The 24,814-nt window shown below is 36.4% G+C and overlaps 3 protein-coding genes and 1 pseudogene across 3 annotated transcripts; 1 reads left to right on the top strand and 3 right to left on the bottom strand.

The window, feature by feature from the left end:
• Window positions 1-5,355: 5,355 nt before the first annotated feature.
• On the bottom strand, window positions 5,356-9,403 carry LOC138330194 (neuronal acetylcholine receptor subunit alpha-3-like). The gene has a single exon (XM_069277641.1). The coding sequence runs from the start codon at window positions 8,187-8,189 to the stop codon at window positions 6,867-6,869; it is 1,323 nt and encodes a 440-aa protein (XP_069133742.1). The 5' UTR covers window positions 8,190-9,403; the 3' UTR covers window positions 5,356-6,866.
• Window positions 9,404-9,530: 127 nt separating this feature from the next.
• Window positions 9,531-12,181, bottom strand: LOC138330195 (acetylcholine receptor subunit beta-like). Its single transcript, XM_069277642.1, has one exon. The coding sequence runs from the start codon at window positions 11,052-11,054 to the stop codon at window positions 9,744-9,746; it is 1,311 nt and encodes a 436-aa protein (XP_069133743.1). The 5' UTR covers window positions 11,055-12,181; the 3' UTR covers window positions 9,531-9,743.
• Window positions 12,182-14,269: 2,088 nt separating this feature from the next.
• On the bottom strand, window positions 14,270-16,070 carry LOC138330196 (uncharacterized; annotated as a pseudogene).
• A 5,577-nt stretch (window positions 16,071-21,647) lies between these two features.
• On the top strand, window positions 21,648-23,418 carry LOC138328929 (acetylcholine receptor subunit beta-type acr-3-like). The gene has a single exon (XM_069275641.1). It carries the CDS (start codon window positions 21,648-21,650, stop codon window positions 22,932-22,934), a length of 1,287 nt encoding a protein of 428 aa, XP_069131742.1. The 3' UTR covers window positions 22,935-23,418.
• Window positions 23,419-24,814: the final 1,396 nt, after the last annotated feature.

Raw genomic sequence — 24,814 nt, 5'->3', positions numbered from 1 at the left:
TCTTTAGTGTAAATTTAAAGAAAGACACAATATCTACGAAACCTTCACCGCACATACTTAAATTACGTTGCTTAGAGATACAGAACCTAGCGACAGTCAACATAAAGTTGACAAAAAAAAATAACAAATTTTGGTTTTTCAATAAGCCCAAAAAGAATTAATGTTTCGTATTTTATGGAATTGAGAATTAAAACATCTGCCTTCGCAAAAAGATCTTCTATGTGAGTAACAAGATAATCATGGATTTTTAGGTCACCTGAGACGAGGTCTCAATTGACCTATTCTAATCGCCTTTTGTCCGTCGTCGTGCGTCGTCCGTCGTATGTCCGTAAACAATTTACATTTTCAACTTCTTCTCCAAAACTGCTGAAGCAATTTCAATGAAATTTTGCACAAACCTTCTAAGGCATAAGGCCAATCAAAATTGTGAATTATATTATCTTCACCCCCCAGGGAGCTATGGGAGGGGCCAAAAGGGGTAAAATTGAATAAAATTTCAAAAATCTTCTTCTCCACTCACAGATGTGATGGAATTAAATACTCTTCATAGATAGAAAGGTCCTAAGGTCCTTTACAAAAATTGTGAATTATATGACCCTGGGGTCTCAGGTTTCCCCCTGGGGAGGGGGTTAAGTTTACTATAGTTTATATAGGGAAAGCACATTTTTGAGTATTATTTGATCATTTGTAATAGGAAATGAGTCAAATATTGTCAGAATTATCAGTATGAGATGGCTATTGAATCCTATTAACCAGTTTTCCATGACTGACCCCCAGGGGCCTTAGGGTCGGGGTCAAAAGGGGTCAAATAGGCTATAACTTCAAAAATCTTCTTAAATACTGGAAATGGTAGAATCTAATACTCTTCATAGATGGACAGGTCTTAAGGTGTTTTATGAAAATTGTGAATTATATGACCCTTATATGAAATTAGTCAAACTGGTTTAGAATTATTAGCCTGAGATAGCATTTTAACATCATATCCATATTGTTCATGGCTGACCCCCAGGGGCCAGAGGGGCGGAGCCAAAAGGGGTCAAAATGGTAATTTCAAAAATCTTCTTTTTGAATTCACAGATTTGATGGAACCAGATACTCTTGATAGATTGGAAGGTCTTAAGGCCCTTTACAAAAAATTGTAAATTTCATGGTCCTGGGATCTCAGATTTTCCCCTGGGGAGGGGGTCAAATTTACTATAGTTTATAAAGGAAAAACACATTTAGGAACATTATTTGCTTAGTTTTCATAGAAAATTAGTCAATCTGGGTTAGAATTATTAGCCTGAGATAGCATTTTAACATTATATCCATATTGGTCTTGGCCGACCCCCAGAGGCCAGAGGGGTGGGGCCAAACGGGGTCAAAATGTATAACATTTCAAAAATCTTTCTTTTGAATTCACATAATTTTCATAGATTAAAAAGTCAAATTTATAAAATCACTGACTGACTTCAAGGGCCTGATGGGCCAACATATAGTGTTTATATGCATGTCTTTGTTTCATTCTGTATCTGAAATCAGGTGACCATTAAGGCCCATGGGCCTCTTGTTTTAATTAAGAACGTGAAGAATATCCTCAGATCGTTCTTCACGAACAGGACACAGGTCAGTAGTACACATAACGAAAAAGTTTACCTTCAGTGAAAATGACAATGTGAGAAACTTTGAAATGTACTTCGACACAATAACTTGGGTAATAGATTGCATGAATAATTTGAAAAGCGAGCTTTAAATCAAACGTTGGCAACACACCGGACCAGTACCCGATTGACACGGGCTCAGTGAAAGCACGCCGCACGAGTACCTTGTAGATTTCACGTGTAGACGACGGAACAAACATTGTGCCAGTGTCGTTTATCATGAGAGGATAGGGTTGTATACTTTTGTTTGTTTGATTAATTAACGTCCTATTAACAGCTATGGTCATGTAGGGACGGCCTCCCATGTATGCGGTGTGTTGTGTGTATGTTGTGCGAGGTGCGTGTTTCGGGAGACTGCGGTATATTCATGTTGTGTTTTCTTGTATAGTGGAACTTTTGACCTTTTTATAGTGCTATATCACTGGAGCATGCCGCCGAAGACACCAAGCAACACACCCCACCGTTATTCGAAATTGGATTACATTGATTCTCGAAAGTTGTAATTCACGATTGTGGCAAACTTTTTTTATGGACGAATAAGTGGACAGAATTTCCTCTCTCTCAATATTTGGATTAAAATCATGGATTATTTCAGTGATGGCTGATTTGGACAATAATCCACGAACACATTTGTATGTGAAATGTTTTAACTGTTTTAATCCTGCATTTATTAAGATTTTGTTATATAATTGTTAATCATTTTCCGCAACCAAGGGCTTGCAAAACACGGACTGGCAATAAATTTGACGAATATTAAAATCAAATTCTAAGAAATCACGGCACTCTGAACATACGACATCATTTCTTGATAAAATATGGGAACAGTTGCTAATTGCCTACTTTTTAATTATAGTACAGGCCTAACATACCCAATCTGATTAAAATACAGAGCCATAACCACTACGTTCAATAGAGGATCTGACAACATCCCATAAGGTGTCGTGTTCGGATGACCTTTTTGCCACGTTTACTTCAGATTAAATGTATTTTCTACACATCGTTGTGTCAATTGATAACTCAATTTCGTCACAGTATATATATACATTTAGTTTTGTTGTGTTCTTCGGGCGAGATGACTATATACATGAAAATAATTCTGACTGACAGCTTGTTCAAACTATTACGTCCCAAGTCAAGATTCTGGCAGCAGCAATTTGATTGGCCATTTCAAAGGTCATTAGAACGTGACCCCTAATGGATTGTTGTCCGATCCTCTTATCAACGTAGTGATAATAAGGATTTGTATTTCAATCATTTTGTAACATACCAAGTTTTATGCCATCTATATCGGATATGAAATATTTACATGTATCAATCCAGAATGTATGCACATTTTCATTTTAATACAATAATCTGTAAACGAATTTTATTCTAAAGGCTTTTTGCTTTAAATCTATGTCAGGGACCTGCAAACCACCCAATCGTTTATAGACAATTAGTGTTCGATATGACACGAGATGTGATTTATATACCCACAAAAAATCAATACATATATTCTTCAGTTTAGTTTTGATAGCATCCGGGATACTCGTTACTCGTTACATGTCTTCGCCTTCTACCACCGAGCCACATCCACGTTCCCAGAATATATTATCATGGATAACGTTCTGCAGTAAAAAAGCATGAAATAATTTTTGTTAACACAGAAAAAGCAAAAAATACGAGATTTTTAGACGAGCACCCCATGTTATACACATGTAATTGCTTATAAAACTGCTTGATTTTGAAATTCATTAATTTGTTAAGCTGTTTGAGTAATTTATCTGTAAAGTTTGTGCTTTGTCAACTTAAAGTTACTTAAAGATGATTAATCAAGCATTTAATGTATTTTATTATAACCCCCGCAACGAAGTTGAAGGGGGTATACCCAATCGGTTTGTCCGACTGTAGACACAGTTTCGTCCGGCGAACTCTTCCTAAAATACTTGACAGATTTTGATAAAATTTTGGAGAGTTGTTAACTATGTAGAGTTCTTCATTGTCTTCTATTAATGGAGTTGTTTAAAATATCTTCTTTTTTAATTTTGTTGTGGTTATGAGGGTATAATGATAATTGAGCCCGTGTAAATTGTGTGAAACCAGCTTTATCATGATAAAGAAGCATGTGTAAATTATGTAACCCCGGCGAAGGCGGTTCACATAAAATTTACACCGTCTTCATAAACATTATACCTTCATAACACAATAAAATAAAAGTATATTCCATCTCTTTACAGTTTTTCATGCAGAGGAATATTATTTATTCTCGCGACAGTTGCATATTTTTTAGAGCGAGCGTACATTGTTTTCCTTGTCGGATGTAGAGTCTGTGTACATCCGCTATGCGCAGGTTCCAACTGCGCATGTGATACCGGAAGTCACAGTCTTATACCGTTTATTAGATTTCGCCGCGATTTAGTGACACCAACCTTTCATAAATAAGAGATATCTATCAGCGATGTTCTTATGTAAATTAACAACAGTGACATTAAACAGTGCTTAACACATTCATTTTGTGTAAACTGCAAGCGGCGTATCATACAAACTCTTGCATCGGTCACGATATTCCAAGCATCTGATCGACTTTGGAAACCTCCGGGACAATACAATGCGAATCAGGTTTATGTAGCCAAAAAAGTGACGAAACGGATAAATTTAAGTACCGGCCAAAGACATTTATAGTGTTACTCAGCAGATTATATTTAATTTATTTCACATCATCCTAGGTCCTAGGTATACATATACGTCGGACTATCGCTTACTAGCCCCAGTGACCGTATTTGCTACGGTTCTAATAAATATTTATAAAATCACCCAGCCTTGCGTAAAAGAAACGGAATAAAAAAAAACATTATACAATATCAGTCCGGATGCCTGAACTCTAGATTTAATGTACCCAGAAAGGCACAAGCATGACACAGATAAGTCTCCACGTGCACAGAGACTGGACAGTGCTGTAGCGAGCAGCTATTTTGAACAGCGAAACAAGTCTATCGTATGAATATCAATAAGATAACAAATACACTTCTATGTAACAAAGAACACAATTAACAAAGTTCAAAGTAATTTCAAATTTATAGTTCTGATGACGTAATTTAAAAGAAATTATTTATTACAAGACAATCAAGTACATAGACCATCTCCCAAGGTGTTAAAGTATATCTCACCGCAAACGCCTTATACATATCGTTCCGGAAATTAAGGTTTTAGGAAGTAGTTAGCGCACACTTAATGTCTAACAGACATATTTCTAGTTATAAAAATATACATATTTGTTTCTCTCCCGGCAACGTCAACGAATTCGATTGAACAGGTAATTATAATCGAGTAATTCCTATTTTCCGACCAAAATTGGGTCATGACCCTACGTTGCTACGCCAGCGACTGTTCCCGTAATAATATAATTGCCGCACGTGTTGTACCATCATTACACACTGATAGGATACTAGAAAACATGGTTATTGAGTCCATGTCAGTGCAAACTGTAAATATTAGTAATTAAATGGGCTAATAGCCCGAGCGAAGGGCATAAGTCTGTTACTCTGGTGGCGGATCTAGTTCACGTTTGCTTCATTTTTCATAACGTTGATGTACTACCTAAAACGATTTTTTACAATATCCAGTAATTGACATATGCATACTCATATTTGTTCAATTTCATTTTAGCGAATATTCATATTGAAAATATGAAATGGGACAATCATTCATTATATTTGGTCCGGAATCCTCCTGTAGGTGGGAGGTGTACATGCATACAAAGATTTTATATATAGTCATATAACCTAATTGATGACCAAAAATTCTGATACTTTAATGCAGGTCTTTTATTATTATGTGAGAAAAGTTTTCAAATTAAAGATGCTTTACCGTTGATAAACGGCATTTTTTCTCTCTCAAAAATAATAGCTTACGAATTAGTATTTTTCTTCGGTTACAAAAGTTACTTAATTTCCACTATTACCACCTTAGACAGTCCCGAAAAAAATCCGTGGCACTATGTCCTATATTGAATGAAGTACTGATTGAACATGCACCAAAAGCAAAAATGAATTATTTAATATTAATTTTTGTGTTAATTAGACATATATACTTTATTGAATACCGATCAACGTCAAAGAATGGGTATCGTTTATGTTCTATCCGCGAACATAATGAAACCTAATCATCATTATCTTTAAGAGTAATGATTTTGCATAGAACATCAAATTAGGATAAAAATTTGATTCTACTATACACAACCTGATTAAAACACAAATACTTATAACCACTCTGTTCAATAGAGGATCTGACACTCTCCAATAAGGGGTCATGTCCAGATGACCTTTATACCACCTGTACTTCAGAACATCAATTGAAACGCATTTCGCCCAAGTATACATTAGTTGTGCTCTTTGGGCGAGATGACTACGTACACGAAAATATTTTTCAACCCTTCAAATTCACTGTCAAAATTTTGCAAGCAGCCATTTGATCGTCATTTCCAAAGGTCACCTGGACATGACCCCAATTGGGATATTCTCAGAATCCTTATCAAACGTAGTGATTATAAGGATCTGTATTTTGATCAGATTGTACTGTTAAGGAACATGAAAACGCATAAACCATGAAGGGATTTATTTATTTACAAAAATTAATTACAAATGTGGTGTATTATAAACAATGATCCACAACATAGCTTTTCATATTGTTTTGTAGAAAATTAATAAAATCACTATATATTTAGAGCATACACTAAAAGGTTGAAATATGTCCTCTCTATGTTGCGCTGTATATAAAGCATGTTACTTTATCTAAATGACCATGTTGAATGTGGCATGCTTCAGAGATATAATACTATAAAAAGGCCAACAGTTCCACTATACTAGAAGACACAACACGAATATACAGCATACAGCAGTCTCCCGGAACACACATCCGCACGTCATACACGCAACACACCGCATACATGAGAGGCCGTTCTTACATGACCCTGGCTGTTAATAGGACGTAAATTTAATCAAACAAACCAGCAATTGCTTGACATGTATAAACTGATTTAAGTAACATGGCCTATATTCAAATATAATGTTTTAATGTTTCTGGCTTGTATGCTGTTCATGTTTTACACTGAGATTCAAAGTCATTCTCAATTCCAATATTTCTCTGAGAAAGTTTAATATCCGTTTACAGATTTCTAGGTCATTTGCAAAATGAAAGACAGATTCTTACTTGCAAATTCAAAAGTCGTTTTGCTATCATGATTGAAAGTTAATAATATTCCCAAAATATCATAAAGACTACTATATTTTTTATGATCAGTATTGCAAAAAATAGAAAAAAGAACAATTTATCCAAGAAAGATGCGACATCTTTCCATGAAATTTCAAGATTGTGTTTCTTAGAAAATGCTTGTGATTTATTCGTGTTAACATCAGTTATATCGTTTTTCCCATGGTAAATTGTTGGAAGTTTCAACACTGATCCTTCTTCATGCGTGTCCTTTATTTCTTCCTGAGAAGAGTGGTCGGGGGAAAGATTCTCAGAATTGTTCCGATCCGTTTTATTCAAGCAGTAACGACCACAAACTATACAGCATAACCAATTTGGTACCTTTTGAATGTAGGATTTGTGATGAAAATGAAGTCCAAGAATTGCACAGACAGTTATTACAACATTTGTACCAAGATCGAACAAGAGGAAGTAGCAAAGAAGAGGAACACTTGGCTCGCTGTTACTTGGTAGGCTGTCCGTTACAATAGTCATAAATACCGCCATAGCTAAAAGCACCGTGATTGAGAAACCGATTCGCTCACCGGATTCGGCTGGAAGTAAAAATACCAACACATTTAGCAGTCCAATGATACTAAGAGGAATAACTGTATTAAGTAGATGAAATATGGGACGTCGTTTTAGTCCCAACATCAGCGTTATCGACGGTGATGCATAATTGTCAATATGAACCTCATTCTTAGTGACCTCCCACAGCCCGTTTTCGTAAAAATACAAGAGATTACTCTGGTTGCTTTCTGCTGTGAACTGCAATTCCGATTGAGCATACGAAACTGAACTGAAAGTGATAGCACAAGTCTGATTATCAAAAGGGTAGTAAGTAACGTCAATTGCACATGTAGACTCGTAAACATTTACTGGGATCCAGTAAACTTCTCCATTATAAACAGCGCGGATGTTTTGTCCGTCATAACCAAGCGGCTTAATTTCTTCATACGGGTTCACTAACACGATTTCTGGTTTCCAGACACTCTCTTTTGATAGGAATATGGTATATGTGTTATCGTATTCCGACAAATTCCACTGTAGCTGAAAGTCAGTCCACGATAAAAGGAAAAACCCTACAATAGCCAACTTCCCCGTTTTTTCATCTAGTTCCTTAATGGATAATAGAAAGAAACTTACTTTAATATTTGTTGGCTCCGATTGGTTGAAGGTTGGCCGCACGTAGATGTTGTAATCTTGTGTCAAGTTCTTGTGAAGTCTTATTATATCTGTATGCGTGGCACCATGTACTGTTCCTACAACGACGGCCGCCATGAAAATGAATACTCCTTCACAACAAGTCATGGCTATCGCCATATTTCGTTTTTGTTTCCTTTGTGTATAATGATCAGCAACGTTTTGTTTGAGGACAATCCTCCTTAAAACATGTGTTTCGTGATCGTTTTAGTGGATATATGGTCACTGACCTGTGATGGAAAGCGGAAAGTTTATAAAATCGATTACTACCTCTGTGTGGTTGAATAAGTTTCGCCGTTTATCTTCCATTAACGGCAGAAGTGAAATGATGAAATAAGCATTTGTCTGTTAGATCGATCGATGGTAACTCCGGTTCCATTGGTTCAGTTACACTTCATAAAGCTTTGTTTGCTGCCAATGAGATTGATTCCGCAAAAGAATACAATAAATTAACAACTTGTACGTTTTGTTTTAGGTGCTTTTTCGCAAATAGAAATCTAAAAAGCGAATGAGTCGTATTAATTTAAGAGAACATTCGAGACTTTTATCTTCTGTTATCGAAAATCCTACGTTTTATTCCTAATTGCGATTTATTTGGTTTAATGTTCTAAAGACAGAATTATTGATGGGAGTATCATTATAGTAAAATCAAATCAATATTATTACCATTGAATAGTACTGACTCAGTTAATGATAAACAAATAGTGGCGCTATTGGCTTTATAGGACATTATCGTTTAATGGGATCGGCTTTGTCCATCAGTCTATGTACTTATCTTTGAATAAAAACGTTTGTGGGCGATATCGTTGTTCTTGTTATTGACGGAAACAATCACAGCCGAAAACGATTGGATATTTCTGTGCATTCTGTTCAAATTATAAAAGCACTATTTTAAAATTTGAAACACAGACAAATAAAGATAATTGAGTAGATATTGACTGAAGCCAAGAATTCACACCATCTATCACGCAACATGATCTCAATCACCCAACTAACCACTACATTTACTGGGTAGTTGACTGATTTTCTCAGACCGTTACGTCGGGCGCCAATGTAAAGATGTTGTATTAAAGTTGTTGAATTAGGAGGTCATCGAATGAAGAAGACCTCAATTACAAATGTATTTGTCGTATAATGGAACTCATGTCCTTTCTATAGTGCTATATTGCTGAAGCATGCCGCCGATGACACCAAGCAACATACCCCACCTACTCAATAGAAGGACAAACGTGACGCGATGTCAAGTGTCGAAGAAGACATTAGGAAGAACAAAGTTAGTAAGGGAGAAGAGAAAAGAAAGATACTTTTATTCGCCTTTCACGATCATGCACTAGGGGACAGCAGAAACAATTATAATGTCCTACCAGCACGAAACTTTATAATAAATCAACAAAATCATCTTATCTATTTCTTGATCAGTTTTGGGATAGTCGTATGAGGAAGAAAATCTGAAGACTGACAGATATGCCACTTATATTTCTGCTTTATTCAAAGAAAAACATACACATCATACACATAACACACTGCATATATGGGAAACTGCTAATACATGACCCTGGCTGTTGATAATAGGACGTTAATTAATCAAACATAAATTTAGAAACGTGTTTGCAATGCAGTAGCACATCTGAGAAATTAATCATAACGTTGAAATTCTAAAAAGAAGTACTTAGTTTACGAAAATATATGATAAGCAATAATCTTATTTGAGGTAAAAATGATTGAGAACAAAGTGAATAGAAATATATCAAGATATTGAGCTACAGTTTGCCATGATGCGCAAATTTGTGATCTGTTATCTTGGGGTTGACTGACAGACCTGGTCGTTGTATCACTGCTCAATGCATAACCCTGTTCTCCTTCTACCAAAGTGTTATTTGTCACCTGGGTATTTGAGTCTACATTTTCAACGCAAGCGATCTGTTCCGCTTTTGTATTTTTAACCATTCTCACATCCGAAATTTCATTTCTTGATTTAAAACAAATACATTTACAAATAATGCCTTTTAACCAATATGGAATAGTTTCGTTTGGAGAAGCATGATGCAACCGTAATGAAAGTATTGCAGTTATGGTTACAAACATATTGATACAAAGTTCTGCTGTCAAAAGGTAACATAACCGCGGGAAGGAAGGTTCACTTGTTCCAGGTAAAGTGTCTGCTACAATTGTCATAAACACAGCAATAGCCAGTAGAACGGTCACAGAAAATCCTACACGCTCACCAGACTCAGCCGGAAGTAGAAACACCATGATGTTCAAAAGCCCCAAAACACAAAATGGTACTATTGTGTTAATAACTTGAAACATTGGTCGACGTGTAAGGACAAGATCGAGAACTAGAGATTGAGAATTCAGTTCGGTAATGATATTACACGTAGCGTTTATCAGTTCCCATAGGCTATCCGGTAAATAATAATTAACATCAACCTTGGATGACTGCAGCTGGATTCTCACATCAGACGTAGTATACATGTAGGTATTAAAATACAATGAACACTTTTGCTGATCAAACGGATAGTATGTGACATCCGCCTGACACGTGGATGTGTAGACATCAGGGGGAGCCCAAGCCAAACCTCCATAATAATCGACACGAATAACCAAACTGTCCATGCCCGGATCCGAAATTTTATCGAATGGATTCATCAGGACGAAGTTCGGTTTCCATACGGAATTCTGTGGAAGGAAAGTATGGTTTATACCACCGAATTCATTAGGATTCCATTGCATTCGAAAGTCATTCCAAGCTATTATAAACATTCCAACAATAGCAAATTTGCTTAACTTTTCGTCGAATTCTTTCAGTGACATCAGCTGAAACCCGACGTACACAATCGTTGGTTGAGATAAGTTAAATGTCGGACGTAGGTCTTTGCTATAATTTGCCATCAGTCGTTCATGTAGCCTTGTCAAGTCGGCATGCGTTCCTGCTTCTATGGCCCCCAGTAACACAGCCGCCACACAAAAAACCAACATTATCATCCCGTGGTAGGTGCAGTTATGAAAGTATAGGGGCTCCCGTCCACACCAGTACTCGATTGAACAATTCAAAAATCCTTTCAGTATGCTTTTATATATCTGCGGCGACTGTAGTTGATTTGTTTGCAGAGTGTATTTAACGTGCTATTATCAGAGAATTACCAATTCTGAATCAATCACTAGGATTTTTACGTGTTAGTAATATATCTTCATTCCGTTTATTAAGTGGTTACGTTGTCTAGACATTAGCACAAACACTTCACCTCTGGGTCTCGATGCGGAAACCCATGTGGGGGCAGTCTCTAACTGTGAAAAAACCCCAATTAGACTGAGAACTATTTCCCTGTATAATCAAAAGTAATTAATTTAGTCTTGGACTTTAACAATACACGTTTAACTCATGATTCACGCACTTCATACACACACCACCCAACATGTATGGGAGGCCGTCCTTACATGAACCTAGCTGTTAATAGGACGTTAATTGAACCAAACAAACAAAGCCATATATGCACGCCATAGGGTCAGCATGATCGTAAATGGCGCCTAATTTAGGATATATAAAATTTGTCTTCCTAACTAACATTGTTCTTTCTAACGTTTTTCTTGACATCGCCTCACGTTTGGCCTTCCGTTGAGCGCTCGCCCATGTGAGGTAGGCTCTTGGATCTGTCCCCTGGCCGAGACACACCAATGTATAAAGAAGTCGTAATTTCTGCTCCCGCTTAGCGTTCAGGATTAATGGAGTTCGTTTGTTTGTTTGTTTGATTATTTTAACGTCCTATGAACACTCACGGTCATGTAAGGACGGCTTCACCGCATACATGGGAGGTCGTCCTTACATGACCCTGGCTGTTAATAGGACGTTTATTAATATAAAAAACATAGAACAATCATTAAACAGAAAGGGAAAATGGAGAAACTACACAAGAACATAATTATTCTTAAAGAGGTTAAATATTTTATACACAGCTATACAAAGACCATTCAGACATTTGACGTTTATAATCAACTTATAAAAACTTTAACAAGAACATAACAGCAGAGTTATAAATTTGAAGAAAAATAGGGGGGAAATACATTACGCCCTTAAAGACATCAACAGTTTTAAATAACATTGACCTGATGGGTTTTTTTGTATTGCTTCTGGATAGATAATAAAGTTTTTTTGGTTCGAGCGTTTAATTAAGGATGTGGAAACGGCGAAATATCAACTATATAACAACAAAGTATTATATAACATGCCTCCCAAAATGTGTTATCAGTAGATGCACATACAACAAAGAATTCAAATTTTGGATTTCTGGTCACAGCTTTAATTAATATCAACATTTGGCGGCACGGTCTGTCAATAAACCATAATGGCACGCCATCAAACAAATTCAATCAAAATTTCAACACAAATTAATTGATAAGATTCTGGGAAACAGTAATCCACCAATTAACATGGCCGCCGGTCCATCAATAGACCATAATGGCAAGCCATCAATCAAATAAATTGATTGATTCTGGGAAACCCTTCTCGATGAATTAAACAATAAATTCAATCAATCAATCAGATGACAATAATGATCAGTGATACTGGGAAACAGATATCAACTGATTCACGTCAGTCGTCAATATAAACAGCATATATAATCAATATGATATCAATCAGTAAATATAAATCAATAGTTTGTACCGTGAAAACTGCCAAAAGAACATGCACCAAAGGTGGCATGTTCACAGCCATACGAAAACCCAATTGAGACGGCGAACATTTCACGGTACAATGCTGTGACCAAGAATTCCTTCATCATTCATAGCATAGTTGACTTAATTATTTGGAAAGAATTTATTACTTGACGTTCGGAAGCTTTCCAATGCACCTTGCAAGGTGTTGAGAAACATATCATTCCCCAAAGGAGAGAGGTGAACGCCATCCTGAATAAAAAAATTGTTCTTCAAATTTCAAGTCAGGGTAATGTACAACTGCTCCCCCATGTCGAATTATATGACATGAAATTGCACTATTCAATCTCTTCCTAACTTTTTCCAGTGAGACATGGTTTTGCTCCCCCCTCCAAATTCTTCTGGGCAGAATATGTGACCAAACTATCAATGTCCCTGGGAATTCTAACATTAGAAAATCAATTAGATTCCTCAATTGAATCCGAATATGACCTACCCCTGTGGTACCTATGTCATTACCCCCACAGTGTATTACTAGCATTGCAGGGGGGTCATCTTCAAAAGTTCTGATGTGTCTTAGTTTCCTTCTGACATCTGATATGACCATGCCTCCTTTAAATTGCCACCATAATGACAATCCTATACGAGACAGCCCAAGGTGAACCCCTCCTGGGCATGTTCGACTGTGTATGAAGGCATGTTTAATGTTGGATGATCCTAGGATCCAAACCTTTCCAGGTGTACCTACAATTCTTAAAACGCAAATTAGCGTTTGGAAATTAATCTGCGAGTCGGTATTCGTATGTAACTCTTGCAAGCACTTGATTTCCACCTACCACATTCCATAATAGCTTCAGTAGACATGTTACATAGGGATGCAGTTGTGGTTGCACCAATTCTGAAGGAATGAGCTTTGTAGTACCTACTGTTGTAGCCTAAAAGAGTGCATGCTTTTGTAAGGATACTAGAAAATTGATATCTTGTTAAAACTCTACCACCAAAATGACATAGTAATGGACCCTGAACCGTAGGTCGAACTGCCATATATCTGCGAAGGTTACCAACTGGACAATAAATGGTATCGTTACTTGGCAGCTCGATGATAGTACCATTCCCATATTGGTCAGTCTTTGAAGAAGATAGGTGTATTGTAGCAGCATTTACTTAAAAGTGTCACTTGTGAAAATGTGATAACCCTGAACGCCATGTCTTTACTACTGACTGTGATTTCAACTACCCGGAAAAAACCATAAAATGCTAATGAATATGCACAACTAAACAATGCAACCTCATACTGAGAACTACAAATTCTGGGGAGTACCTTAATAATACTAGCTAAAAGGTCTACTGTTATGGGTAATCTGGTGTCACCACCCTCATCACTGTCTCTCCTAATTTCCTAACAGTTTTTAAACAATAAATTGTTGAGTAGGATCCTCATGACCACCTAGCTTGAAATTAAAACTCAAACCAGCCAAATAGGTTTTCACTGTAGAGTGTGAGTATCCTTTAACAGACATATAGGCAATATATAACAGAATATACTTAACAGAAACTGTATCGGGATCAATATTACTATTTATACTATTACCTGAAGGCCATGAAAGGTGAGTATTTAACCGCCATTTTCGCCGTCTTTTTTGGGAACTAAGCCTATAGGGGACCCTATCCACTGTGCCATTGGTTTTTCTTCAAAAGGGCCTGCTACTCTACCTAATTCAACTTCCTGCATTATTTTCTGGTAAGTTTGTGTTGGGTATAAGGAGGCTGATTTCAAATTTCTGGATTCTCTAGGGATCCTAGGGCCTAGATATTGAATTCTAAAACCGTTTTTAAAACCCTCGAGAAGCTGTGTCCCTACTGCTACCTGTGGGTACATAGCCACCCAGTGACTAAGAGTGGTGATTTTTATTGGTGTCTTTCCCAATGTCCACACCTGTTTGCAATCCTTGCTTGTTTCCCTGTCTTTGGTGTTTTGTATTGTTTGTTTTTCGAAAAAGAGTATGGGTTGTTGGAATTCCCTTTGAAACAATTCATACTAGCATGCCCCCCACTACACTTGATACATTTATGAGAGTAGCTGCAGTGAGGGCGTGTACAATTGACTTTATAATTGTAGTCAAAACATTTTAGGGTGTTCGAATTTTGAGTTTATGACTGAGATAGGGAGACCCACTGTGGCTGCATATATAACAGGTATAATTCATTGTCAATTATGCCCCTTGGGGATTGAGAGCTTTCCTTAACCTGTATTGCTCGTCATATTTGATCCAGTCCATGCCACCACATCTCTGAGCCCCCAGGCGAACAACCTGCATATATTTTAACAACCCATGCAACTGTTCTGGGTGTACTGCTGTATAGATGCTGATATATATAATAAATGCATCTGTCCATTTACTGATATCAGAAATCTTAGGGTATTGATTTTTTGGTTTGATAAGAAGCTTCCCATCGACAAGAGATATTCTATGAGCCTGATGGGAATCTCCCATTGAGTTAGACAACAATTGTGAGAGTTCAACATACTCTCCATTAGTAATCTTATGCTTCACTGAAGCGGATACATGCAAGCCTAAAATATCATTCACGCTTGCAATAGGGGTTGGCATCACGCCAAAGGACATACCCTGGTCTTGTAATACAGGAGGTGGTGCTGCTACCGGTAGCTCAGGTGGCGTAGACCTAGATTGGTCAGTTCCACTCCCGGCTGCAGGTCCTGAATTTGTCCTATGGTTAGGCGTCGTCGACTCAGCTTCTACAGGATTTGTCCTATGGTTAGGCATTGCCGACTCAGCTTCTACAGGCACTGTTGCTCCTCCTGCCCTCTTTCGTCTCTTCTCTCTAGTATACATGATAGCTATAGGAGTGGACGGCTTACTAAATATGCATTCATGCATAAAGAAAAAAAACGAATGTGTGAGTAGAACACCTTTAAAATATTTTAAATAATTATACTGATAATAATGTTGTACAAGTACTAAGATACTGTTTTGCTTCATAATTGTGAAATCAAAAACATCTCTCATATTAAAAAATTACAAGTAATGTTAAATTTTACCGTAACATTCCTGTACATGTACAGAAAACTGTTCACATTGGGACGTCGACTTGACCGCAATATAGGTCATGACCGCTATGTAAACTCGACCCAACAGGGAATCTCGCCCCGAGTGAGTAAAGTGAATCAATACGATCGCAATCGTCTCCAAAGAGGTGCAAGATTAACGATTAAAATTATATTTTCAATGTCTAAAGTGATCCGATCACCTTATTTATATAATTAATGCTAGCCTATGTTTATATGCGATCTCGCCAAGAAAGTAGAACTCGACCCAATCGGCCTCGTCAAAAATATTCCGATATCATAGGACAGATTCTATGATGAATCGAATTCAAAATAATGAAAGTATTTCATAATGAAAGTATTTCGATGCATTCATTATGTATCACAAACACAAAAGATTAATGCCTTTACTTTAATTATACTTTAACTTGGCCAAACTATCGACAATGCCGGCGCCATGCCGGAATATGAAGTCAGTGACAGGGAAATAAATCCATTCCCATCTAACGAAATCTTTGAGAAAATAATCCGAAATCAGATTAAAAACATAAATCAGGTATCAAACAAAAGAAATGCATCGAAATTTTGAAGAAATTGAGTGTTAAAACCCAATTATTTTTTCACATAAACTTAGCCTCTTTCAAAGCTGTCCTTGTACCAAAATGTCTTCAATTAAAAAGGGGGAATAACTCTTCAGCAATTCTGACAATTTATTTTTAGGTAACACGCTACCAAATCAGCAGGTGCCCTCCGATAACCGCACTATATGGTTTATAGCCATAAGTGCTATTAAGTCAAGACATTTTCTTAAACATTGGCAAACAATTACTTCGTTGAATATTACATAGTAACTTGCCTCATCATGTATAGCAAATATATTAAAACAAGTCTTACACACAGTTCCACTATACAAGAAGACACATAGAGATTGAACAGTGTTTTGATTGCGTTAAAGGTGGTATGAACGCAAAGGGATACAGACATATTCAATGTAGCGCGCGCTACATGTAGAATATGTCTATCCCATTGCGTTCATACCACCTTTAACGCAATCAAAACACTGTTCAATCTTTATATTTACATAAATAAGTCTACTTTTACGTCAAATTTAAATCGGTGATGGTTGCTAAGTTGGGTAACTACGGTAGTCAGGATGACCGAAGATATAGTTCCGATTGTTGAATGTTATAGCTGCAGTTTGATTTGAAATATAACAATGACACCTTTAATTATTTTTAAATTATGTTTTTTTCCGATTTGATAATGTATCAATAATGTCTATTTCGAATAAAAATTGAGATAAGCGAGGCGGAACGACTACTGGTATCGTTGTCAGGGTAGTGATGTGGTGTGAAGTGAAGCGAGCCGCCATATTTGATTTCAACCGAGGAAAGTAGCCTAACTGTGAAATAGCCTGTTGATCAAATGGTATGACTGTTGAGCTGCTGAATGTTTGTAATGTATGTATCGGTCTACGTACGCGATATAGACTAAATTCTTCATAGTCACGACTTTTATTTTATTGTACGGATGATAGACAAGTGTTTGCATGGTGTGTAACTGACGTAACTCCTCGAACATTCCTGAGGAAAGCCCCCGGGTGTAGCCTCAACCAGCGGTTCTTTTTGTTGTTTATTACCGTTACAATGCTTGAACACATATTTTGTTTTGATGTCAAATACATTTTAGTTGGATCTAATAACAACTCTTTAATATTATTTTGAATCCGACAACGTGGAAACTTTGTTTACACTTCACACAGTAGGCCAACCGAGTAGGCTAATGACGAGCATGATAATCATATTGTCTGTGCCGCCTAAGGATCAGTCTTGAGACAAATAGAAGACCGAAATATTTTTTTCAGTTTATTATCAATTCAAAGCAAATCTGTCATCTGAAAAGGTAAAATGTAAATTAAGTAATTAAAGTTTATTTAGATTATCATATGACGCAAAATCTTACCGAAGCGTGAACTAGAAGTAGTCCGATTCTACTCTGGGTTTGTATTCATACGTCGTTGCGTTTACGCTAATTTGAACGCAACTCCCCTCCCATTGACTATATAGGGGCATATGTAAATATAACTTGAATATACCGCAGTCTCCAAAAAACACGCACCTCGCACAACATACACGCAACAAACTGCATACATGGGAGTCCGTCCTTACATGACCATAGCTGTTAATAGAAAGTTAATTAATCAAACAAACAAAAAAACTTACACACAATGATTTTAAAAAAAACTGGTTTTATAATATTATAGGGCTGGGAAGTCGCATTTTGGATACAAACAAACCCATGTGGTTCGGGTAGTATAGTGTAATGTTTACGCTCGTGTCTGTTTAAGTTGATAAATGAACTCTGGAATTACTTTTTCTGTAAGTCTTGGATAACATATGCCCTTTTGGACGAAAATACAAGCCAGATTCAGCAAAATAACCGATTGGCATAAATATTTACCGCATACGTGTACATCTGTCGTATGACCGTTTCGGAGACCTTTGTAGAAGGTAGGCGGTAGGCATACGCCGCCAAACTTACCTTTATCATCAGGCTTTTTTTAATTTTTTTTTATTTTATTCATTTATTTTTTTTTATTTTTTTTTTTTTTTTTTTTGCCAAATATGGACTAAGGGTAAGCTAGTCCGCTTAACCTGCCAACATTTTTAGGCTTTTTAATTTTATTTTTTTATTTTTGCCTAATATATAGTAAGCTCGCAGGAGCTCTTAAAAATGTGAAATCGTAGGACAGATTTGGCCTACGCTAGTTCAGCGGCATTTCTAATATCGCCCATGCAAAGACGGGAAAACGTACACATACCTATTCATTGGGATCTTATGTACTCCACTGCCCCCAGGTTACATCCCATTTATGAAATTGAACAACTCTGCACAATGAAATACTTCCAAGACCCTTCTATTTCACACCTTTGTAATGGCAGACGTATACACATTTAGTAGAGCAAACGGCAGCCAATCACCGTCGCTTCCGATTTTATTTATTTATTTTTTAAACCACGTGTAATATATCTGGTCATTTCCTAAATTCGTGCTAGTTGTGCACAAACAAATTACTTCATATACATCATAAATAATGCATCATAGATATTTGCATGTATATATCTTGTATATATATCATTTACTATATTGTATATATAGTTTTAATACTGCAGTGCATTTTAGGTAAATTTAGAAACATTTTTTTTACATTTTATGTTTGAATGTTCTGTAAGGTTATTGACAATAAATAATTTTGAAATGAAATGTAATATGCAAAGCACATGTGTATATGTGTACAAACATGTACCTCATCCAGTTTACATATCATAAAAGTAAAAGCAAATCATATGTATGGTAATATCTAATTAAGTTTCTTATATTTTTTTAGAAAAGTGAATATATATATATTTTTTTTTTTACTTTGGGGAGTTTCATACTGTCTGTTTTAAATGAGGACAAACGATAATGATAATGATATGTACACATGCCAGAGATAAATGGTATTGTAGTATCTCATAGAAACACGTAAATGATACTCTGAATACTCTGATACTCTGCAGACATTAAAAGGGTATATTTACAGGTAAGGTTTTAAAATGTTCGATCGAGTACTGATGAGATCATGGACGAGGATGAGAGCCGCTATTCCTTCGTATTACTAAGTAGATCTACCACGGGAGGATAATGATGGTTTTTGTGTGCTGGCTGTGTTTCTGGGGGCCATAGAAGTAGGAACGCATGATGACTTGACAAGGCTACAATAATGTATTGTAGTGTCAGAAGAAGTTTTTGAAGTTTTAGCCTATTTGACCCTGGCACTAAGGACAATAAATTATATCCCTAACTGTTGTTTTATTATGGTGATCAATTTTGAATTAACGGTCATTTAGGGGAAATATTGATTTTTTTAGAAAATTCTCCTGGCTACTTTTCTGCTATGAAATGCTTTTTCCCCGTATTTCAATTTTTTTGAAAAAGTATCTATAGGATTACACCATATCATGTTTTTAAAATAGGTTAAAGGTGTGGACAAAATTTAGAACATGCCAAATATTTCGAGCAAACCCAATATCCTGACAAAAAATAAGTTTGTTTGGCTTGAAAATCAATTTGTAGTAAACATGATTAATAAATATTCTTATAAATGGTTATAAATTGAAAAATCAACAAAAATAAATTAAAACAAGAGGCCCAAGAGGCCTTGACGGTCACCTGAGTGCTGCTACAGAAAGAGCATTGCAAAGTTAGTTCAAATCTATAAAAGTATTTATGAATGAAAATAAACTTTAAAGTTCAACTTTCGGTTTTGAATTTTTATATTTTGTTTTTCATTTTGATAGTTAGTGTATTATGTTACCAAACCTTATGCTTAAAATTCCAATTTGCTTTGCCAACGTTAAAAAACAAAACCAAACTAGGAGTCAGTCAGTGATTTTATAAATTTCTCTTTTAAATCTATGGAGACTATTTGGTTCCATCAAACCTGTGAATTCAGATTTTTGAAATTTTTTAGCTTATTTGACCCCTTTTGGCCCCACCTCTAAGGCCCCTGGGAGTCAGTCATGGAAAATTTGTTAATAGGATTCAATGGCAATTTCATAGGGATAATTCTGACAACATTTGACTCATTTCCTATTACAAATGACCAAATAATGCTCAAAAATGTGTTTTCCCTATATAAACTATAGTAAACTTAACCCCCTCCCTAGGGGGAAACCTGAGACCCCAGGGTCATATAATTCACAATTTTTGTAAAGGACCTTTAGACATTTTTATCTATGAAGAGTATTTGATTCCATTACATCTGTGAGTGGAGAAGATTTTTGAAATTTTAGTCAATTTTACCCCTTTTGGCCCCTCCCACAGCCCCCAGGGGAGTGGGGGCCATGTAATTCACAAATTTGATTGGCCTTATGCCTTAAAAGGTTTGTGCAGAATTTCATTGAATTTGCTTCGCCGGTTTTTGAGAAGAAGTCGAAAGCGTAAATTGTTTACGGACATACGACGGACGACGGACAAAAGGCGATTAGCATATGTCACTTGAGACTTCGTCTCAGGTGACCTTAAAAACATATGTTCAAAAGGTGGACACAAGGGGTCCCCTTGCCACATATCCCAAGTATTTTTAGAAAACATAATTTCAGGCCCTTTATGCCTTTTTAAAAATAAATTAGTTGTGTACATAGACCTTTAATACTGCTTTGGGGAAAAATTGGAGCGTGGGCGGATTTTGCATCCGCATCTTTATTGTATTTTGATATTCTTTATTATATGTTATGTAAATATTCTACGTTCGCAAAAAAGGTTTCCTATTTTGTTATTTTTTTTTTTTGTGTGTGAAAAAGAACAAAAAAGACATCAATTGGCTAGTAAATGACATTAGATATAAGTTAGTAAACTAAGTTATATCTAATGTCAGGTGACCGTTAAGGCTCTTGTTTATCTGACACGATTATTGTTATCTAAATAATTTGTTTGTTGTCTTATGTAGATGGATTGAAATGAATGAAATCTGATATTGAACTTAAAATGCAGATTTAAAAAGATGACATTAAAAGGTCAATACAGTAAACATGGCTTCCTCGTTACATAAATAACTTCCGACTCTATAAACATTCGGGGATCGCTTACACAAATACATTAACAAAATTCACCCGTAGCCTACCTAAATCAATGTCTGTTATTAGAGCCAATTATGTCACATGTAACATTAAAAGTATAGATGAAATAAAGTATTGATTAATACTGGTATATTTATGTAGGAAATTCGGGTCATTTCCGCTTTTGAATACAGTATCCAGTATATTTAAGCACGTAATTTGACCTGGTTCCGTCATTAAACTTCAGTGGTCGGAACAATGAAGATGCTAGTGTTTCTTCTCGTGATGGTATTTGCAACAGTACATGGAGCAACCTATCAAGAACTGGTCAGGCTTCACGACTTCCTGATGACAAATTATAGTAAAGATTTACGTCCGGCAATGAACTTGTCCGAACCAACAGTGGTGAATGTAGGTTTTCAGCTTATATCTTTGAAAGATTTTGATGAAAAGACCAGTAAGTTTGCGGTGGTTGGAATACTAACAATTATTTGGACAGACATCAATTTGCGATGGAACCCTGATGAATTCGGTGGAATTAACCAAATATTGATTCCTCAAAGCTCTTTATGGAAACCAACATTTGTATTGATGAATCCATACGATCAAGTTAAACCTCCGGGTTTTGATAGCCTCAATATCAATGTCACCAATTCAGGACTCGTGGTCTGGGCTCCACCGGATGTGTATGAAGTCACGTGTTCCGCTGACGTCACGTATTATCCTTTCGACGAGCAGATGTGTGGTTTATTCTTCAGCCCATATATGTATACCGTATCAGATTTGATTCTTCGTCCATTTTCATGGCACATTTTTCTTGATTTTTATTACCCAGACAGTCTCTGGGAATTGTCAGACACGTTTTGCGCAGTTCACACCGAAATGAATCTTCAAAATCTGGCACTGATGGTATCCATTAAACGACGCCCAATGTTTCAAGTTTTAACCACAATAGTACCATTCTGTATTTTAGGACTATTGAACATCATGGTGTTTCTACTGCCGGCTGGATCAGGTGAACGTGTTGGGTTTTCGGTAACCGTGCTGTTGGCTATTGCTGTATTTATGACCATAGTTGCGGACACTCTACCAGGAACAAGTGAACCTTCTTTTCCTCGATTGTGTTACCTGTTGATAGTTGAACTCGGTATGAACATGCTCGTTACTGTCAGTACCATTCTGGTACTACGGTTACATAATAAACCCAAGCACGAAAACATTCCAAACTGGCTGCAATGTATTATTTGTAAATGCGTCTGTGCGTGTAGACACAATCAAATAAGCAAGACTGAAAATGGGAACAATATTGAAGTGTTCATTGAATCTATTTTGTCCAAAAATCCGGATTCCGAGAAAGCTGGTGCGGAAAATGAACATATTCGGAGGTGGATCGGAGATATTGCCGGGGCACAAGAAAGAAGAGACAATGCTTGCAGTAAAACATCATGGCAGACATTCGCGCGATACTCTGACATTGGTCTTTTTGTTTTATTTACAATCATTTTCGTAACAAACAAAATAGCTGCTTACTTCATATTTTCATAAGAGGGTAGTGTTAGTAATGATAAAATGTTGTGAGCCTCTTATGTAGTGAGGCTGTGGATTATGGCCGATGTATATATATAGCATTAGGCCATAGTTGCGATATTTTCTGTTTTGTGTCATTTTGATATTCTGAAACCTACTAGTTAGCAAGGCGAGAAAAGAAACGGAAACTGTCAATAGAGAACTAAAGACTGTATAAAATTGTAGATTGTTTCTCATTGCATTGACCAAATTAATTTACAGAGGAGTTTTGTTTTTATACAGAAAACATCTATTAGCACGTAATACCCGAAACCTACTATCATGCAAAACAGAAAAACACAACTAAGGCCTTATTTATAACAGTTTTAAGAAAGAAGTTCCTTCTGACTTCCTTCAAAAAAGGTTCACAACATACCAACTAGCCCATTCCTATGTAAATATTTGTTATGACTTTATCAGACAAACGAATCTTTATTAGATATCTGTATATATATATACTTAATGTTTGTAATAAAAAAATCAATTAAAGGTCCTTTTTGGTTTCCTATTTTAACAACGTTGACCAGTTTTATGCGACAATGGTTAGGATCTTCTCTTCTTCCCAACCTCCTTTATTTTTCTTAACGTCTCCCAGTATAATGTGACCAGTAGGGTGTGTGCTTGGCGTCCTGCAGGGAGGGCTTTAGAACTATACCTGCTGTCCCTATTGCATGATCGTAAAAGGCGACTTAATTTTGGATCTTATCTTTGCTCTTCCTACTTGACTTTATGTTTCCTAATGCCTCCCTTGGTACCGCTCTGGGTTCTGTCCCCTGGCCGAGACACACCAAAGTCTATCAACGTTGTAGTTTCTGCTCCTGCTTAGCGCTCAGCATACAGGGAGTAGGACGACTGGTCCGCCCGTTGTCAGTATAATGTGACCGGGTAGGGTGTGTTGCTTAGTGTATTCGGCGGCATGCTTCAGTGATATAGCACTTTAAAAAGGGCATCAGTTCCACTATACAAGAAGACACAACACGAACATACCGCAGTCTCCCAGGACACGCACGTCGCACTTCACACATGCTACACACTGCATACATGTTAGACCGTCATTATAAGACCCTAGCTATTAATAGGATGTTGAAATAATAAAACAAACAAATCCTACCTCACAGGGACAGGCGCTTACCGGAAGGCCAAAAATGAGGCGGTGTCAAGGAGACGTGTTAGAAAGAAGTGAACAAATAATAGCTTTAATTTAGTCGCATTTTACGATCATGCAATAGCTAGAGGTTGTAGGTGTTATTATAACGCCCTTCATGCAGGGCCATTCTGCGTTCTCGATATTTGACGTTTATGTTTAAGTCATGCGTTTGTGATCAAAACCATTTTCTTTGTAATTTATAGGTCCGTTTTTATGATTTTCATATCACGTATAACAATGATTATTTACTTTTATCCATTAGTGATAAATGGTTAAATTTATATTATTTACTCATTACAGTATCATGATAATCACGATCATTGATTTTACTCTTTGTATTGAAATCCTGAATTGCGCGTTATAATATTGATGGAATTCGCTTTGTTATTTGTATCGACTTTCTCAAACATGAACAGGCCAAGCATAGAACATAACAGACAAAACTGAAAAGGTGAACAATAGATTGATGAGTGATACAATTAGTAGTTTGGGAGATCGTTAACAATCAATAAGAAACCAGACTTTACCCATTCATCTCTACAATATGCATTTCTAGTCCGATTCTATAGAAGTTATAATGTTGACATTTCAGAACATTGACATTACATCGGTTATGTCAAGTGTTCAGTATTGATACATTTCATCTAAAAGCAATTGATACGCGTGTAAAGTAGTTTCATGAGGCTTTGAAACATACTTAAGCGATCAACCT

Source organism: Argopecten irradians, chromosome 8 (assembly GCF_041381155.1).
Source record: "Argopecten irradians isolate NY chromosome 8, Ai_NY, whole genome shotgun sequence".
Taxonomy (NCBI): domain Eukaryota; kingdom Metazoa; phylum Mollusca; class Bivalvia; order Pectinida; family Pectinidae; genus Argopecten; species Argopecten irradians.
The sequence above is the reverse complement of the archived record's forward strand: the minus strand, read 5'-3'. Positions and strand labels throughout refer to the sequence as shown.

Bases quoted from the DNA above. Each gene is read 5' to 3' on its own strand.
- LOC138330194 (XM_069277641.1), bottom strand. From the start codon at position 8,189: ATGGCGATAGCCATGACTTGTTGTGAAGGAGTATTCATTTTCATGGCG.
- LOC138330195 (XM_069277642.1), bottom strand. From the start codon at position 11,054: ATGATAATGTTGGTTTTTTGTGTGGCGGCTGTGTTACTGGGGGCCATA.
- LOC138328929 (XM_069275641.1), top strand. From the start codon at position 21,648: ATGAAGATGCTAGTGTTTCTTCTCGTGATGGTATTTGCAACAGTACAT.